This window comes from Stegodyphus dumicola, chromosome 2 (assembly GCF_044657685.1).
Source record: "Stegodyphus dumicola isolate Sdum_Otavi_A_Nest chromosome 2, ASM4465768v1".
Lineage (NCBI taxonomy): Eukaryota > Metazoa > Arthropoda > Arachnida > Araneae > Eresidae > Stegodyphus > Stegodyphus dumicola.
Genome location: NC_140769.1, coordinates 180,657,118 through 180,678,724, shown reverse-complemented (window position 1 = coordinate 180,678,724; position 21,607 = coordinate 180,657,118). Strand labels below are relative to the sequence as shown.

The following is a 21,607-nucleotide window of genomic DNA, read 5'->3' as shown; positions in this document are numbered from 1 at the left end:
TCAAAGCTAAATGAGCAGCATCAAACAGTACTAAACTATATCATAAGGGGAAAATTAAAATACATACCAACTATTTGAAAGACTTCTATTAAACACATCCTTGTTTTCTGGACTTCTTAAAACAGGAGGTGATGATTTTTCATTAGCACAGGAACTATTTTTCTCATCATTAAAATCTGTTAATATATTACATACAATTTATTATTACTGTTATTCTAACTTTAGCACAATAAAAATATTCATTACTGTCACTTTGTAAAATAAAATATTCAGTACATAACCTCAATACTACACACAATTATGGATTTAAAATAAATAAATAAAAAAATCATGGAAAGAGCATTAACCTGTTTCTCTGGTTTTCCTGTGTGCCATATGAGGATTTGCCTGTACAGCATGTGGGCAATCTCATTTCTCTGTTGCTTGTATTATTTTGCCTATTTCTTTTCTATTTTAAATATCAAATTAGTCGTATAGTGGCAGTAGATGTTCTCTAAGCGGTGGTTTGTAAAGTCTATTCTGTTCCATTCTAATTGATTTAAAAGTGCACACTTGTTATGTTATTTGTTTGACTCAGCAAATTTTTATATTTTAGTCCTTAATTTTTTTGCATATATTTTATGGATTATTTGATAATTTTATTGATGTACAAGTAGTTAAAATTGATTTTTACAATAAAATAATGACATTCAGAATATATGCCGCTAATTTCTTGCATTTCAGGCTGCGATTCAGTATCAGGAATCTGAAATGTCTGTAGATCAGTTTAGGAGTAATAAAAGTTCTTTAGATGACACCGCTACTACTATAAAACAGATGATGGTATAAATATTAATTTACATTTTCATTTAAATATTATTGTTTGATTGATTGAAAGGCAGGCAACAGCAGAAGGTTAAAGAAAGGTCTTCCTGGATGTTTACTAAGACTGCTCTATTAAGACTGGCAGAAAGACATATTTAGAAGTGATTTTATCTGCAGGAGGAAAACACCTGTAAGATGTGCAATGTGAGTTCATGGAAATAAAATGACAACAGCAAAAGGATTAGAAAACAGACCCAGTATTTTTAATCAGACTGCCCAGTTAAACTGTGCCCCTTGCATTGTTTTAAGATATATCATACTAAATCAAATCTTTAGAAAAGAAAGGTTAAGTAAATTTAACCAAGAGTAATTTTATTTTTTATACATATACAGCCATAAGCGCAACTTCCCTCTTAGTCACTCATCTAGGAAGAAGAGTCAACTTCCAGAGAAAATACTGTTTTATTTGCTGTAAACAATTGTTCTAAATGCTTAAAAATACATCAAATGTTAGTTTTAATAACATTTTTATATTTACAAATGTAAAATAAAACAAAAAATGCAATAAAAATGCAACTTTTTAAACTAAATTTGAAAAAAAAAAAAAAAAAAAAAAGAAAAGAAAAGAAACACTTATGTTTTAATTTGAAAATTAGGTAGGTTAAAAGGATTCATTTACACTGCAATAGCCATTAAAGTTGGTGCTTGAAAATTGTGAGCCATATGGCTACTTAGGAAACAGGGCCATCTGAATGAAGTAGTATATTGAGGAGTCAAAAATGCATTTTAATGGACCTCATTAATCATTCTTTCAAGTGATAACATAATTCATATAATCTTCAAATCACACACTATTAATTTTATAAGTAATGCTAGGCACGCAATGACACTGCTAAAGAAATATGCACAACTGTGAAAAAAAGGAAAGCTATGTTTCAGTTTGTTAAATCTGGCTTTAGCTGTGTTTATATTTCATTATCAAAAGTTCAAAATATGTTTCATATGATATTTATAAAAATAATTATTAATCATCATAGAGAATGTTGCAGCCAGATATTAATGCCCAAATCACTTATCAGATTGTTGACACCAAATATTATAACCCTTTATTATATTTAAAGAAAATAAATAATGAAGAATCAACATGACTGTATGTATCTTTCTCGCATTGTAAAAAAAAACAATGGTACCCAGAACTCGTCAAATTTCGATTAACGTAGCCTTAACACGGACATGGGCACCTGAAAGCCCAAATCCGGAATTTGTTTTATTGTATATTTCATATTTTGTAAAACTTTAATGAATTTTTGATTAAAAAACTCAACAAGTGAGCAGTGGCAACACTGTAGGGAATAAAACATTTCTATCTCCAGCGGGCGAGACTGTCAATCAGAAATTCTAAAGATATGCTGTTTTTAAATAATTTTACACAATGCGGTGTTAACCGAAATGCTTTCGAAAGTCTGCAATGAAAAAATGCCCATTTGAGCATAATATAAAATCTTAAAGCTTCCAGATTTTTTTAAAAATATTTTTAAATTTCTTCTGAACAGCTCATCATGAAAGAATTTGGTGGCAACTTTTCAAAGCCACTCTTATTTACTCTCATCAGGAGTGGGATGTAAGGATGGGATTATTAGAACACTCAGTAAAAATTCTTCAAAGTAGTTATCTATTTATAAGGATCCATTACTGAACCTTCTAACATATGATCGAATTTAGGGAAAACATTAAATACGATCAGTTTGATCTACTCATGAATTTTGGATGCATGAGTTTTGATTGATGACACAAATATAATAAACATCTTCAAGAAAACGGAGATATCTAATGGAAATATATCTAATGACTCGTAAAGCTGGGGAAAACTTCTCTCGGAAACAAGCTTCTCCTTCTCCTATCACTAGTGACTACCTAATCAAAACATGTCTCACCAGAAAGGACACGGGGGATGAAAATGTCTCATTTTTGCCACTCATAACTTTTCTTCAAAGAACTAGTGCTCGCATAATCAGTCAATTAGATAATTCAAATGGCAAATTTCTTGGGCGGGGGGAAATGTTTCCTCCAACACTCTGTTGAGGGTAGCTTGTAGATATGATACCAGAGCTGTTAATGGTTTTGAATATCAATGCAAGTCGAAAGATAGCTTGAGCAGTGAGAATAACAATGACAACAGCGATGGATTATAAGATGTAAAAGAAAACACAGACAACAGTTCCACCAGGAAGGAATGATTTGAGGCCTAGGGAATAGCAAGAGAACCACAAGAAGAACAAGTGTGATTCAAGATAGAGGGAAATAGAGATAGATATTTTTTATTCATAATTACATTTTATTATGAATACTTTTCATTTGTTATGTACTTACTATAACCATGTCACTGGGAAATAAAATTATTTGCAATATTCACTCCGAAATTTTCATGCAATTAAAATTAATAAAAAGGGGGAATGCATGAGTAAATACACTATACAAAATGACAATCGAATAAGACACAGAATAAATGGTAACTAAATAAATCAAATATAAATAATAATGTAGCTTTGAGATATTAAAAGTATGCAACTTCCGTCAAAGTTTAACTTCCCACAAGAAGAATATCTGTAATAAGAACAAATAAAGTAATGTGTGACAAAATTATAAAATGTTTTCTATTAAAAGACAAAAACAGAATTATACAATATGTCTTTGCACTGCATATCTCAAAATAAATTTTAAAAAAATTTTTAAAAATTAATGCGTTGGCTACCCATAATTTGTTAGTGTTTCATTTGGGAAAATTAATTTGTACGAGGGCTATCCAGAAAGTAGATTACGTTTTGGAATAAAAAAATAAACAAAGTATAGGAAACAAATTTTATTATATACAGATGAAAGCCACACTCAAATACTACTTTTCTACATAGTCACCATACAAATTAAGGCATTTATCGTAGCGATGTACGAGCTTGGAAATTCCTTCGTCGAAAAATTCGGCCGCCTGCGCCTTCAACCACTTCGTTACCTCTTCTTGCAGCTGTGCGTCGTCATCAAAACGCTGCATAGCCAGCCACTTCTTCATTGCTGGGAATAGGTGGAAGTCGCTCGGTGCCAGGTCGGGACTGTACGGCGGATGAGGAAACAACTCCCACTTAAAAGATTCAAGAACTTTACGAGTGACATTTGCCGTGTGGGGCCGGGCGTTGTCGTGAATCAACAAGATCTTAGAGCTCAACATTCCTCTGCGCTTGTTTTGAATTGCTCTTCTGAGTTTTTGGAGAGTTTGGCAATACCTTTGAGAGTTTATTGTAGTGCCTCTTTCCAGGAAGTCCACCAAAATTACACCTTTTCTGTCCCAAAAAACAGTCGCCATCATCTTCCTTGCCGACATTGTTTGCATGCATTTCTTGGGTTTTTGGGGAGAACTTGTGTGCCCCCACTGCATTGATTGCAATTTCGTTTCACAGTTCACATGTTTCACCCATGTTTCGTCACCAGTAACGATGCGATCGAGTAAAGAGTCACCATCCTTATGGTAAGCGTCCAAAAAGTTCAACGCTGCAGCCATTCGCTGATTTTTGTGGTCCTCTGTCAAGATTTTTGGAATCCATCTTGCACAAAACTTGTGGTAACCAAGCTTTTCGCTGATGATTTCGTGCAACAAACTTCGCGAAATTTGTGGAAAACTCAAAGAAAGTTCCGTTATTGTGAAATTTCGATTTTCACGGACTTTAGCATCGACTTTTTCGAGAAGTTCGGCGGTCACTATGCTGGTCCCACTTCGATCTTCGTCGTGAACATTGGTTCGGCCATTTTGAAATCTTATGACCCACTGACGCACTCCACCTTCAGTGATAATGTTGTCCCCATACACTTCACGAAGCTGCCGATAGATTTCTATCGGTTTACAGTTTTTTGCAGTCAGAAACCTTATTACTGAGCGCACCTCGCAGCTCGCGGGATTTTCAATTAACGCAGACATTTCAAACCGTCACAGTATCTGAACGGAGCACAGCACGAACCTCTCACTAGCACGGCTAGATGCAGACTGAGCTGCGCAACGCTCTGACCCCAAGATGGCCGCGCTAGCCCCGCCCCTAGCGGACACAGACGGAAACGTAATCTACTTCCTGGATGGCCCTCGTATTTCTTGATTAGGATATTTAAATACTAAGCAAATGCTAAAATATGAAAATTATAACTTACTAGATATAACAATAACTTTATTTTCAGAAGGAGCAGAATTTATACTTTTTACAGAATCAATGCAACTGACAGGACGGCCTGGAGAAACTTGCTTTGGAACTTTTGGTGCAGCTGGCTTCCTATGAATGATAAACATCATGCAAATCAAGAAATTATTTTATAAAATTTAACTGAAGGATTTACATTAGACGATCACATGTAAATTTTAACATACTATCAACATGATAAATCTAAGAAGAAAAACAATAATATATGTGATATGATATGTATTATTGCAAATAGTCATAAAATGTAAGTGAAAAATTCGGTACAAAAGAAATGACAAGGAAGCCAATAGCAAATTTTAACATGGCACTCTTATGTTGCTAAATTGATCATTAATAGTTATCTTAATCAGAAAACAATGCTGGTGAAAAGAAAAAATAATTGAAAGAACACAGTCTTTGTCAAAGGAATAATTTCTTACATTTCTAAAACAATTTGATGCATCTCAAATTTACTTTTCCTCGCCCTTTTTTTAAAGACAAATTAATAATTAAAGTAATCTGCGATGACATATCATTTCAATAAAACTGATACTTTTGAATAGTAGTTCTAAAACTGCGGCACACATAATTTAATAAGAAAATTTCTAGGGGATAGAAAAGTAACTCTTTCCAGCCACAAGTTTCCTCAGATGCTATGCTATATTCCTCAGGCTAAACTTTTAACTCTATGATTTTCTAAAAGGGGGGGGGGAAACCTCTCTTGTGAAATTAAAATTTTTATGCATGGTATATTTAAAAAATAACAGAATTAATTTGAAGCTGCATCTTTGCTTAGATGTTTCAAATTGCATTGAAAAGCTACATTATATCATGCCAGCATACTCTTTCAACAAGAGAATTGGACATCCATAATCTATTATGTTCATAAGTATTAAAAATTATTACTTATTAAAAAATCTGTTTGGATTTATTTTTTGCTCCTTATTTTTGAAATGCAAAACATTTTTTATAGAAACTTTGTATTCTGATCGTAGTGATTCTCAATAAAGGATAATGTTGAGACAAAAATTTGAGCACAATTTCATTATCTGGACCACATGAAACTGCAGCTTAATGTATGTGTAAAAGCACTAAATCTAGCAAAAAAACCCATTTAACCACAAACTGAAAGTAAATTTCGATTTCTCAAAATGCACGACTTTAGATTGTGCATAAATTTAGATAATTCTAGATTTTTAAGTTGCCATGGAAATACTCATTTAATTTTTTAATCCTTTGATAATGGTATGGATCTAATAATTTTAAAAAGAATGTTTATCAAAGAAAAGACATCTATCATGATAGAAAACTATGCTTGAAGCACCATGAGATAAACCTATGTTTCACTGACAACTCAACTGCAAAACGGCACAGCAGGAAAGAACCCTGCAATGAGGAGAAAGAACTAAAAATACAAATCTGTTCAAAGGACTGAATTATCCTCTTCCTCACAGCAGTGAGGTTCATCTATTTTTGATGTCGGGAGATGACATCTATTGAACTTTGAAAACTCCAAATGAAGATGAAGTTACATGGAGATAGGTAGCACAGCTTTAATTGCAAACCGAAGAAAAGTAATGGATGTAACAAGATTTTTAAGTAGACAAAAGCATTTCACTCAAAAAAAAAAAAAAAAAAAAAAAAACCCTCTGAGCATGCTCCAGGGTTGCCACTCAAACAGGAGAATGAAATTCTCTGACTTTTCCAGGTTTTCCAGGTGTATTTCAAGAAAATTCCAGTCTATCCGCGTATTGTACGTTGGCTGTGCTAAGAGGTAAATTAATTATGGTATTACTTGTATTGTGTAGCAAATTCACTTAATTATTCAATAAATCCCAGAGGACATTTATTCTTAATTATTCTTGGTATACTTTGTTTGATAATTTTGTTTAGTTTTCCACTTAAGAAACTTAATAAAATTTAAGATATATATATTGGATAACAAATGTATGTTTTATTTAATTATTACTCATGATCATCACCAGTTTAACACGAGGCTAATCCGGTCCTTATAAATCACAATGCAATGCTAAATAGTTAAGTTAGATTTTAGGTAAATTTAATTTGCGTGAGGTATGTTCTTAAAAGGCACCTTAACACTTGAAAACACAAATATAATTATAATAGTTGTTGTTTTCTCCACTGAAGATTGAGATTAGAATCTTCCCAATCTGGAATAAAATAAGGCTTTTTTTGCAGACATTCTGCAGCTAAACGAAAGAAAGAAATCTATTTTAATAAATTGAGGTATTTTATATTTATTTTGCAGCATACATAAGGAAAAAATATGTGCATTAAATTTCGTGATGGTATGTCATCATACTGCTATAATTAATTTCAGGATTATGCCAGAGAAAATTTCCTGAAATTTGGAAATATTATTTACTAATGATAAATAAATTTAGAGGGAAGAAGCAACATTAAATTATATGAATAACATAAAAATAATTACTTAAAAATTGAATTAGAATAATCAACGATATTTTAGGGAATATAGTTATATTACATGACTAGCCTAGATGACTGATTACTATTTTTTTATTTTACTGCAAAGTGGCAAGGTATTTATTAAAAAGAAAAAAAAAAAAAAAAAAAAAGGTTTAAAAAGATTTTGCGGTAAAATTCTAGTATACGGTAAGGCTTTGGCACGATTTTGAAAATTGTCGCCAAGACCAAAATGACCCGTTTACTGCGCATCAAGATGTCGCCAAATCCCATTATTATCCAACCAAAGAACGTCTATGTAAAGAAGAAAAGGTTCCATACAAGTAAAATGCTATTACGCCGCTAGAATGCGGAGGGAAAATTTGCCAAGGGATTTGGCGACGGAACCTGGCGGCCAGAATTTCCCTCTCCGCGATGTGTACAGGAAATTGAGAAACACGTGTTAAGAAGAAACGCTTTTTGACAAAAAGAAAACTACGAAAATCCGTATTTAAATTATTGCGAAAAAATCCAAGAAGAAACGTTTTATCAAAGGACGTTTCTTCTTGGATTTTTCGCAATAATTTTAAAAACGGATTTTCGTAGTTTTTTTTCCCCCTGAAAATAACTAATCCATGAATTAATTTACTTGCGCCAAAAAATATTTTCTTTTCCTTTAGAGTTTAACCACTTGCGCTAAGACTAAACTTCACGGTTGCGGTGCCGTGCGCTACAATATAACAAGCCGTAAAGTGTCTCATTTACGCCGCTCCGCATCTGCGAGTGCAATCCAGAGCTGTAACTCGAGAAATAAACAATCTCGTTGTTAGGCGTCGTGTGCACCACGTTATTTTCATTTTTGCGATAAATGCTTATCGACGTGGTGTTCACGTCGCTCGCGGTTTGAGACAAAAGCATCTTGACGTGCGTGGCACGTCTTTTTAAGCGCAAGTGGTTAAAGAAATTTTAAACGATATTCATTTTATGAACTCTTGATAACGTGACCTTCGAACTTCGACACCGGTTTCGAGCTTTGGCAACAGATATATCAGACATGCACAGCTGTTTTCCCTTTAAGATGGAACGGAGCCACAGCCACGTCTGTTGCAGAGAGGTTTTCCTTCTTTACAATACATATTCTTTGATTCTAACCTCCATGGTACCGTATACTAGGATTAAACCCATTTTGTTTTATACGAGAACAGTTCTTTAGTTCATGCATTGCACATGCGATTCTCGAGAATATTGGAAACCAAAAGTTGCGGGAAAGTTGCTTTGCCTTTCTAAAAGACAATCAAATTGGAGCTGCGAAAATTGGCTCTATGCCAGCTACCCGAATGACACTCACGTGATACATAATTCGCCAAAAAAGTTACCTCTTCCGACGTCGGCGCAAAAATCGCTTTTTTTGGCGGGATCGTTGTATGAACTTCCCTGACTTTTCCAGATTTTGACAAAAATACTTAAATTCCTTGACTTTTCCCTGAATATTTTGGTCAATTTTCGAATTCCCTGACTTTTCCCGGTTCTCCAGGTAGCGTGGCAACCCTGATGCTCTTCCACAACAATGGGTTTCTTAGGGATTGTGAAAGGAATCAAATGAATATTTTTTAATCCCTGTCCCAAATCAATTGGGAAAAACTTTATGGAATGCCATAAATGAAAACATTGTAGAAGGATGCATTATTTATACTGACTGCTAGAAAGCATATAAGTTGGATGACATACGAGATGCCAGTTTTAATCATTTTATTGTCACCCACAAACATAATTTTTTGGACCATCTAAAGTGGCTGTCATATATAAATAGAATGACTGTGGGTCAGAGCTAAATGGCATAATAAATGCCATCAGCAACTGCATGACAGTACCTTGATTCTTATTTGTGTGAAGACTTTTACATATTTCTTCTGCAATGTTGGAAGATACAAAAAAAAATTATGCCTCCCATATTTAATTTCAGTTATGTTCAGCTTATTTATTTATTTATTTTAAGGATTGTAATAAAAAAACGTAATGTATGAAATTAAACTTTTATGTGCAATTAAGATAATATTCTTAGACAGTTATTCACTCTCACTTTCTTGCAAAAGGATTACCATAATTATTTTTGATATCACTGGCATAGTTTGGCAATTTTTTATGGTCCTGATAATGGAATTATACAAAATTTTGATTATTAAACATGTTTCAGTTATTTTAATATAAGTATTTCTTTACAATAAATTAAAAAGTGCTGTAGAGAATTACCAGGTAGTATAAATGTCTTTATGAAACCTCACCAAGAAAATTTTATCATAAGCATATATTAGATTTTCAGTCATGACACAAAAGCACAATCAATAAAATGTTTAAGAACCACGCTTTTAGAAGATAATAGAAGCATTCCTCCTCCATTCCTTTCTTTTAAGACATATGTAGCAAAAAAATATAAAATGTCAGTCAATAAAGATATGTTAATTTAACAGCTTCGATTTCAATTTAAAATCATAGAAGGCCACTTCATGCGAGATTCAAATACGTTCTTACAGAAGAAAGATCCTAACCCAGGGTTCATAGCCACATTTTAGTTAAAAAAATAAGCACTTTTCAAGCACATTTTAAGAAAAAAATAAGCACCTGTCTAATTACATTATACACAACTGCATAACTTCAAAAATTAGACTCGTAATTTAAAATATGAGAAATGCAGTATTTATTAAGAGAGAATAAGCATGGAACCTCAACCATGGAAAATAATCACTTTTTTTTAAATTTTAAATAACAGTTCAATTTACAGAACTAGTTTACAATGAGAGAAAAAAAAAACTATGCATAACTAAACTATATTACTAGATTTAATGATGAAATTTCAGTTCAAAATAGAGGAAATAAATAATAATAATAAGGCATATTTATTCTATTCGCTTGGAACTTAATAATAAATGCAATTTATTTTTCCACTCATATTGATATTTAACTAATTTAAATCTAAATTCTGAAAATTTTCTAAATTTTCATCGTATATCAGTTTTCCCTTAACAGATATTGCAAGCAAAGTAATTTAAATAAAAAAAGAGGAACATTTCTGAAATCAGAAGACAGAAATTTGCTTCATGCAGTCATCCTTTAACAATAAAAGCTTAACTACCCACATACTTAAAAATTGGCGAATATTCGGACAGTCGAGCGTAACTTGAAAAAGAGGAGCGGATGGGCAGGGGGGAAGAGACTGCAGCCATTCTTTAGATTTTTCCGCTAAATAAATGCTTTAATGCTTTTGACATTTCGATATGTGCATCATATAAAAACAAACCAACGGAACAGAAAAATATTCTGCTTAGCAAAAACTCTTTTAAGTGTTCATAAACAAATCTTGGACCCAACATCAAAATTAATTAACTCTGCAAAATACCCCAAACGTTATTGCGCAATACGTGCACTGTAATTCTTCCCTACATGATATTACGCAATCGGATTCAACAGCTGCCGATATTGGGAGAATAAAAAACTAAATAAAGGAAAAGAAAGAGACTTGGGGTGTTTTTCATTCTAATTTTCAACAGACTGCATTAAATTTCCGGAATAGAATCATTCTTCGCTTGGGTTGGTAGACCGCAGAACTTTTAGTCCCATTCAATCCAGATTGGAAAGTGACAAAAAAAAAAAAAAAAAAAAAAAAAAAAAAGTCCATTGCTTGTTTTGCAGTGAACTGTAACAGTTTCAATATTCGAAATTTTGCAGAGAAAGGGGAGAACCTCCCAACCTTTGTACTGTATAATGTATTGGTCAAAAAAATGAAATTATTTTGACTATTCAATTACTTTCCCTTTATTTAAGCCGTTCCGAATATTATTAATTAGAAAGCTAATCTGTGTTAAAACACAACAATTTTTGGAAGTTTATTATACTTCAGCAGTTACTGCAACTATGTTATTATAAACATTCATACACATGCTCATAATATAAGCATAACGATCACAATAAACACGAATATGAACTGACCAAGCGAAACGAGAATGCAAATTATTAAGATCTTGATAGAAATTCAAACGAGTGTAGTATTTGGGTGGGAGGAAAAGAATGCCAAATGTACCGGTATTTTCTACTGCTTTTGCAATTCTTTGACCAACAGAATGACGGGCACCTGTCTGTACTCTCCGCGCACACCAGAGGTTATGTTAATGCAGAGAAAGGGGGAAAAGCTATTTCCGGGAGTATGATTCACCATCTGACATCCCATATTAGGAAGAAATGTTGTTTATTTAGTTTCGGCTTTGGTATGGGGGAAAATTGCGCGTTCATTTAAAAAAAAGCACTAAAAAAAAATAAATAAATAATAATAATAAAAAAAAAATAAGGGCATTAAAGAAAAAGTAAGCACCTACAAGGGCCTTTATATTTTATTTTTCAAATATAAGGACCGCTACGAACACTACTAACCACTTCCTAGTTTCAAAAGATATATCAGTATAAGTATGCAAAAGCTGAGAAATATAAATGAAGTAATTTCTAGACTGGAACAGTCTAAGACATGCACTCTTAATGTTGCAGGACAGACTTTATACTTCCCCCTCCCTAAAACAACAGAAGAATGTCAGTAAGAAAGAATTTCTGAGTGTTAGGGACAAGCAGGTAACATAAATAGAGCATGCATGATCACATTTTACATTGATCTTGATTGTTGCAGAAAATGAAGTTTTAGTGGTTTTCAACTTGTTATTGGAAGGTGAGCAGTCATTTTAAGCAGTGATTCACAGAAAGTCTGCATTTTTCATGCATGTTTAATGATTACTTTTGTCATCTGCTTAAGGATCTTCATCTAAAATTTTTTAAATAACAGTTGTTCTTGAGAATCCGTTCTCAGTGATAAATCTTAGGACTTTATTCTGGATTTTTTATAATACAATCTTAAAAATAACAGAGGCAATGTGAAGTATTTCACCTCTATAATCAAGAAACTGTTTAATACAGCTTTTAAAAAAAGGCAACAGAGGGATACTTCTGTAATTAATACAAACCTATTTTCATCCATATGAGACATTACTTCAACTTGTTTTTTCACAGAAGCATTTATTTAAAACAAACCCCAAAGTAGTCAACAGAATGATCCGAATTGAAAATATAAATATATGATACATAAGGCTAATAATATAGATCAAAAGCTTTTATTACTCTAGAATCTAAAACTGCTAATAACTCATTCAGTTTCTTATTGATTACAATATTACTACCAACTCCTGCATACGTACATCAAATATATATTTTTTAAAGTTTATGTTTGGTCATTATATGAGAAATACCACATTCCTTTAAATACTGCAACATAATACAATTCTGTTTAACAGCAGACTATCTCAGCAGTCCAATCAACACACTCATCAATCCATTAACATTTAAAATCTACAAGATAAGCTCTTAAAGTCAGCTAATGGATTCCATCAACTGTAACATATACATCCGACACTGGGAATGAAAACGATCTACTTTTAATTTAATCCTTAACAATCCCGTGCACAGATTTTATAACATAATCTTACAATATACATACATATTATCCTTATTGGGAAATTTTTGAATCCAAAATATGACATCTAAAAAGAGTAAATTATTGAAGGATTTAATGGAACAAGAATCAGTGTGATATTCAAAATTTTTCAGAACCAGTTTCAAAAGAACATAAATACAGAACCTTCTTATTTAGCTGCGGAAGTGCAAATGACAAAAGAAAAGCCAGTGGTAAGATAAGGTGATGTAAATGAAAGGAAGTAAGTCAAGCTACTAAAACTAATCCTATAAATTTATGAATATTATGCTGATTCTTATTGCCTTAACTCCTCCAATAATCACTATATGGCATGTTATTTTAACTCAAAGGAGTACATTAGTAGAAAATATTAAATCTGATTTGCTATGAAGCATTTTGAAACTAATTAAAAAAATTCACTAATTACAGAATAACATATTTCAAAAAAAGAAAATACAGACTATAATTATAAACAAGGTAGAATTTTTGCCCAAGAAATAATACTAAATTTTAAAATTTCCAAAAATCCTATAAGCAAACATAGCATTTTGAATTATAAATTATTGAATTAAAGTTCAAGGTAACCAAAAAACTTCTTTCCATTTCTGATATGACATTGGAAGACATAACCCCAACATAAAAATAGTCAACAACATGGGGACGAAGTGTTTAGGTTGGAAGTTCGGACATTGACCTAGAGTATAAAAGCGTGTTGCATCGGTATTTCAAACATAACTCACACAATGACTGATTGAAATGGAAACTTCAAAGGCGCTTGTTCGGAGTTGTTTGCTGTATGATTTTAAAGTGGGCCTATCAGCAGCAGAATCAAGTCACCGAATTTACCAGGACTTTGAGAATGATGCTGTTAACGAACGAACAGCTAGGGCAATGGTTCCAGAAGTTGAGGTCATGGGATATGTCTCTTAGTGATGCACCCCACAGCGGTCAGCCACAAGCACTGAACAATGATACCCTGAGAGCAGCCATACAGAGTGACAGTAGCCAAAAATGTGGTGAGCTTGTTGCCCACTTCCAGGTATATGATGAAACAATCAGACTCACTATGCGATATGCACCCCCATAAGAGAGATATATAAGCTCAGCAAGTGACCACCCCACTCACTGTGTGATGCAAACAAGCAACAGCATGTCCCTGCCTGTTTGTCACTGCTTACTCGGAACTGGAATGCCTCAACATTTGATTGAGTACGCACCAGCGATGAAAAGTAAGTCCAATATGACACACTCTGTTCCAGACATTCGTTGTCACCACAGGACCCTATGCCTCACACTGTGAGACCTCTCCACCCACACAAGATCATGCTCTGTATCTGGTGGACTAGTCACCAAGTGGTGCACTATAAGCTCCTGCCAGTGGGCCAAGCCATCATGGCAGGCCTGTATTTGCAGCAGTTAGAATGTGTGCATCAGGCACCGATGCATAAAGAGCCAGCATTGGTCAATCATAAGGGTGTACTCCTCCTTCATGACAATGCGAGGCCACGTGTGGCTCGGGAGGCCAGGGACACCATCCAGCAACTGGGCTGAGAGACACTACCCCATCCATCATACTCCCCAGACCTCACGCCAACAGACTACCACCTTTTCCAGTCCCTGAACAACAATCTTTGTGAGAAATCCTTCAACACGCAGCCAGACCTCGAAAAGGCCCTCACAGACTTCTTTGCATCCAAGACTCCTAAGTTTTATCGCAATAGCATAGCACAGATAGCCACTTGTTGGTAAAAGGCAATGGATGCCAATGGTGATTGCTTTGAGGATTAGCGGTGATTATTATTTGCTTTATGACTTTTTCTTTCCGACTGTCCAACCAAAATGGCAAGAACGTTTTTGGTTATCTTGTATCATAATTACTAAATACAATAATTTTAGTAAAAGTACAATTTTTACAAAAGATTAGAAAAATTATTTGCATATATTTAATATAACCAAAATATTATTAGTTATAATATTTTTCTTTTTCTACCCCTCCCTCCCCAAGATGAATTTTTGTTAGCTCACAGGGGCTATTTACCTCGTTTTGGTATTTTGCATTGGTTCACTATAAATGTCAGTTCACTTTTCAAATTGTTGCCCTGCAAGCCCTACGTTATATTTACAGAAATTAAACAATGAATAATCTGCATAAATGTATGTAGGTTTCTCGCATTGTGATAAAACAACGGTATCTAGAGCCACCCAATTTTGAATAACTTACATCTCTGCCCAAATATGGGTATTTGCAAGCCCAAATTTGGAATTTGTTTTATTATCTATTTAATATTTTCTAAAGCATTTATGAGTTTTTGATTAAGAAACTCAATGATTTCTAAGCGAGCAAAACTGTACGGAAAAAAGCAATGTTTTTATCTCCAGCACGCAAGAGTGTATATCGGAAATTCTAAAGATATGCACTTTTTAAAATTATTTTGTGATATTGCTGTTGAATTGAATTTTATGGTTCAAGTGCAAAGAACATGATATTTAATAAATAAAGGTAAAACACAAAGCGTTAAAAAAAAAGACCCCTTTGGGCACAATGTAAAATCTGAAAGCTTGCGGATTTTATTTATTTATTTTGCATTTATTTATTCACAGATAGTACACAATACACAGACAGTACACTTCCAAACGAATCCAAACATGACAATTTTCTTTTACCGCAGTTTAAAAATGAATCTTTACACCAAACACATATAATTTTTTAAAAATTATTTAAAGAAAGAATGAAAGAGAAAACAGTCAAAATTTACCTAGGCAAAAGAGTTTCATTTTCTAATAATGATGGAGTACTTTGTGCCTTTTTTAAACTTTCGTTTCTAACACACGACACATCTTCTTTACTTTTGTGTCTCTGAAGTGACTTTGTTTCAACTTCAGGATACTTTGGAGCCATGTGTTTTACATGTTGATCCTTGAGGTTTTTAGATATTTGCCTTGAATTTTCAGATAAATCTGTAATTGAGTCACAAGTAGACTTCAGAGATGGGCCTATAAGAACCAAATATTACAGACCCCATTCATAAAGTGCAGCAATTAATTGATACTTTAATACCATATCTTCTAATTTAAAAAAATGTACTCTTCTGTTTTCGGGACTGCATTGAGAAACCTAAACAAGTATGGATGTATGTGCATGCATGTATGTATGTATGTACACAGACAATTGTACATACATATATGAATGTACAGTGTGGGAAAAAATGGGACAATTCTATATTTCCCCTTATACTGGGCCGATTGACGAAATTTAGTTTGAGTTTTTTATGTCTCAAAAGAGCGACTTAGGATATGTATTAGATTTATATATAGCATTGTTCTAATATAAGTATTTTGACACACAATCAGACATTTTCTGAAATGATATGCCAATTTGTTTTCCAAATTTTGATTCTATGCCTCAAATTATGCCAACTGCCAAGTTTTGTAAAAATCACACAAATAGTTTTTAAGAAATTAGCTTGCAAAATTTTAGCTCCTAAATGTTAATAGGCTTTGATATATATTTATCAGTATCTCTCTTTTTATTAAACTTACATGATTCTTCCCTTCCTATTTCGAAATTTGTGTTCATTCCAAATAAAATTCACCTATTTTTTACGATTTATTTTTTAATTTGTATTTTTAAAATAATGTTTATACATTTTTCAACAAAAAATTGAATTATAACCTATAAAAGATAACCTATAACCTTATAAAGTATATCTACAAAAAATTAAAGAGTTTTTATTCAAAATTTCCTAAGATATACATGAATTTACCTTTTGGCACGTTTTGAAATGTATTTATTATAAGCGATAATAACAAAATGTGGTTTACACACTTTGTTAAAATATTATTTGAAAGTATGAATGATGACTTTTTTTTCCACTCATGGTCAATGGAAAAAAGGAAAGGAAAATAGGTTGCTATAAAATTAATCAGTTCACCAAGTGAATTATACTTGGCGCAACCTGGAAAAAATGAACCAATAAAAATTTTTTAATTTCTCTCCAAAAATTACAAAATTTAATATCTAGGCCTAATTTAAGTCACAGAACCAAAATATTGAAAAAAATTGACATATCATTTCAGAAAAAGTCATATTTTTTCATCAAAATACCTACGTTAGAACTATGCTACATATAAATCTAATATATATCTTAAGTATTGCATGAAATTGCTTCATATTGCATGGAAAACACAGTTTGAATTTCATCAATCGGCCCAGTAGAACGGGAGATATAGAGCTGTCCCCTCTTTTTTTTGGCACTGTGTACGTACATGAACACATACATACAAGCATATTATCTACACATTTGTGCATTTGGTCCCAACAAAAGAACAGTAATTCAGTTTATTGATTTGACATGACAGATAATTTATTTCTATTTTATTTAATATAAGTTTTAAAGGAAAAGTCTTTTCTTCATTACTTCATTACACCCACAAATGAAAAATTCAGAAGTCAAAACATGCAAATAAACACCATATATTATACCACACATGAAAATGTATACAGCTATAGAAATCTTTGGTAGATTATGTCATATAAAAAAGCAACAATTATCATTCAACACAAAAAGTAACTTAAAAAAAAACCATTCTTAAATATGAAGGAACAAACACAGACTGTAACTCTGCCTTTTAGAGAAGCATAATACCCCAGAAGAAAATACAATATAAATTTGAAGAGTCATTATGTCCACCCCTCAAAAAAAAAAAAAAAAAAAAAAAAAAAGCCAAGAAGCACAACGAATCAGTGATGCTCTCCCTGAAATTCAAACTCCAGAGACTGGTAGCCAAACATGCTTGGTAAACAAAGAAACAACTACACATGGTAAACAAAGAAAAAATTCCTTACATTTTCCCCCCACTTGAAGGGCGACTAGTATGGATACAACATAGTCACCAAATCTTGGTGATAACGAATTACTGTCCATCATACTCAAGTCTAGGCACTGCTTGTAAAATCCTTAGCTATTTTTAAGAAGGGGGCTGAAAAACATGGAAAATTTGTGATGCTCAAACTCCAGGTCTTCCAATTACTAGTTGAATAAACTTCCAATTACAAGAAGGAGCATATTTCTGCAAATTAATCTTGTTATAATTGATATTTATCAATTACACCCATGCTATTACTGCAAAAAGTTATGGTAGAACATCCAAAACCTTGAATCTAGTGAATCTTAAAAAGGATTTAAGGTTAAAAAACTCAAATCTTCAGCCCCCCCCATATGAAAACCTGAAACCGTTAAACATTTTAATCAAAGATTTTGATTTTTTTACATTTCATTAACATCCAGTAATGTAATATGAAATATTCCTGCTAATACGTGGCATTATTTTAAAAGAGCTCAAAATTTATTTAAATTCATTTTTTTAATGTACGGTTCTATTTATTCAACTATTTATAATATAATTCTGATGTAAACTAATTTAGTTACAATTTTCTATTTTATATTCTTTGTCTCTCTTAATCCTGAGTAGGAAAGAAAAGTTTTGATTTACCAAAGGTACTTTTAAACATTGTAAAAATAAAATGATTAATTAATATACATACTACAGTGTAGATAAACTTAGCAATGCACCATACATTGATATAAAATAAAATATAAATATTTATGGTCAAATCTTCATATAAAGTTTTATGAATATCTACAATAAATTAAGATAATTCAGTTAGAATAAAATTTAATAAGAAAAATAATATTTAAGATCATAGAAGTGATGAAATTTGTACAATTCAAGTTTCATTGATTCAACAGTGCAAAATTTAAATGGAGCAAATATTTTTTCAATTTAATTTCCTTTATACAATTTAATTTTATTTATGAAAAATGCTTTCATTAATAAGGCTAAAAATTAAAAATCAAGAAATTCAGTGATCTACTGGGAAATCTGTAAGAATTAATTAAAAGAAAATCAAAAGAGTTTGTGATTATTATCAGTTTTCTATAGAGAATTTGGTATTTCACTTTCAATGTTATCTATGTTAGCTCTTGAAATAATCCTTCTCTTCATTTCTCTGCACACATGCTTTGATTTTGAAATTTTTTTGGACAAACAAAAAAATTTCAGGAGTTACTCATGTATATATATATATTAATTAAATTATGTTGAGAAAATGAATTTCAAGATTCAAGAGTTTTAATCATGCACTTTATTTACTAAAGTCCATGTATGTTCTTAATAAATATAGATGTGTTTTGAAAATAGCAGAGATTTTACTTTTCACTGAATACAAACATTTCAAACTTTGTTTTTTATTAAAGCTTTATAATATAAAACAAAATCTGTTTTTTCCCCTTCTTCCCATTATTTTTACATGAATGCTTCAAAATTTGACAACAATTTAACTTTTGAATTCAGATTTGAGAAAATTTAGTATCAGCCCAACCTCTACATTGCCACTACACTGAACTTCATTTAGCCAAAACACTGGAGGAAAAAAGTAGCACTGAGCCAGTGAATCCAATAACACTTCAATTTAATTTTATAAATAGAATTCTTTCCATTTTCTTATTACTGTAAGTGAAATACATATTTTATACAGGGTAAGTCAAAATGAAGGCCAGGATTTTAAAGCTTTACAATGCAAAATATAATTAATGTATTTATTCAAAAGACATATGGAGGTATTATAATCAAGTTTTGAAGGTAATTCTCACAATGTTCAATATATGCTATCTTTGTTATACAACATATCAAGCCTGTAACATAAATTCTTGCCAAACCTTCTGTAGCATGTCAGTATCAATGCTGGCAACAGCAGCTCCATTAAGGCCATTCAAATCAGTCATGGTTGTTGGACCTGGAGGCAGATACATGTGACCCTTTACAAACCCACCCACTCCCAAAAAACCATTGAGAATTGGGAATTATGGCAACCAAGGTAACAGTGTTTTGTTTAAAGCAGATACATGATGAATCCATTGTTGCGGTAAAGTGTTATTGGAGTGGTTCTGCATTTCAATCAGAAAATGTGGTGGTGCACCATCCTGCTGCAAAATAAATCTAAGCAGGTCATCTTGTGACTGCAGTCAAGTCATAATTGGAGCATATCGAGATACACAATTCCCAACAAGGTAGTTTCAGCAAAAAAGAATTATTCATATATATTTTAGTAAGATGTTACACATAACATATTAACCTTCAGGGAATCAGGTCCATAGTGCACATTTTCATGAGAATGTTCAGTAACTAATCTGGAATGTAAATACCAAACATTAAAAAATTCATTATTCTCTATCAACGTCAAAAGTGTATCACAGGAAGATAATCGATGTACCAGGTCTTCTCATTTCAGTTACTGCACCAACTGCAAATGATATGGTTTTCTCAGCAAATGCTTCTAAGAACTCATCCTGCAGTTTTCAGCAGCAGACCCAGTTCTCATTCAATTCAATATAGATTTTTGATAGCTTGTCACAAAGCTGTCTTGAATATGCTGAACTATGCCCACTGAAGAACGGCCTGTTGATTTTTGTTTGCAAATGCAGCCTCTCTCTTGAAGTTTTGGATACCAACAACAAACTGCTTTATCATCCAGCATTGTCTGTCTATATTTTATTACTCAAGGACAGAAAATGCTTTCTGCTGCTGCATCACCATGTTACAAAGACATAACTAAATGCAACATTTTCATTCTTTATCTTTTTCATTCTTTCATTCTTTAAACTCATTATCCCAGATGCTAAAGGTGAGTGCACTTACATCACTATCTACTGGCAAAATATAAAACAACAAACTGCTATTTGTAAATTCTGTATAATACCTTATTATAATTATAATGCAACTTTTGAATAAACGCATTAATTAAATATTGCATAGTAAAGCTTTGAAGTCCTGGCATTCATTTTGACTTATACTGAATTAGAAATCAATGGCCTAAGAATATTATATGCAAAAACAAAACAACATGAAATCTTTAGACTAAAAATGATTTTTAACACCTCCACTCTTTGGAAAATCACATCTATTAAAAACTGCTTTGCAATAAAAGAATTTTCTGTTCATATATACACTACCACGCATCCAAAAATTAAAATATTAAAAATTCCCATAACTTACAAGTCAAATTCTATAACATACTTCTTGTGAATTTTAACAAGTTTATGAGAAAACCTATCAATATTTTTCACTCACATCTGGAAATAGCAGGGTGTACTTATCTTTATTGTACATTACAAGACCCCCCCCCAGTTCACCTAAAAAAAACTCATGTTACTATTAATAATCGTTATGCATTTTTTCATCTTCACCTGTAGAACACCTAATTTCATAACTGATAACTGCAATAAAAACTTAACACATGTTATTACAATTAATGCACAACGTTTCCTTTATGCAATTAAGAAAAAAATAAAAAGGTTAAAAAACATATTTTAAAGATTTTTATGTTCAACATGCAATAATTAGTAGCTTTTTCCAGCATTTTTAGTGAATGATTTAAAAATTTTAGATCCACTTTGCAGAGTTTAAAAATAGGTAGCAATGTAGTAAAACACAAATACAATGTAAAAGGCAATAATTGTTTATGAGATCTTTGAGATATATTAATACACTACTCATCAAAATGAAAGGACAATGAGAAAAAATATGCTCACTAAATTAATGTTACAACCAATGTTCAACGCTGCCACTATTTATGTTAATAAAATACAACTGAACACAA

General features: G+C 32.1%; 1 protein-coding gene across 3 annotated transcripts in view; it reads right to left on the bottom strand.

Annotated features, from left to right (window-relative positions):
* Positions 1-21,607, bottom strand: part of LOC118189567 (serine/threonine-protein kinase 10-like) — a 132,047-nt gene that overhangs the window by 74,780 nt on the left and 35,660 nt on the right. For 2 of the 3 annotated variants that reach the window (XM_085811482.1, XM_085811484.1), the window contains exons 9-11: positions 15,705-15,942; positions 4,993-5,111; positions 68-176 (exon numbers count right to left, since the gene is read on the bottom strand). In XM_085811482.1, coding sequence (XP_085667608.1) covers positions 68-176; positions 4,993-5,111; positions 15,705-15,942 — 466 coding nt within the window. The remainder of the gene's footprint in view (positions 1-67; positions 177-4,992; positions 5,112-15,704; positions 15,943-21,607) is intronic. The other variant, XM_085811483.1, reaches the window with a different exon arrangement.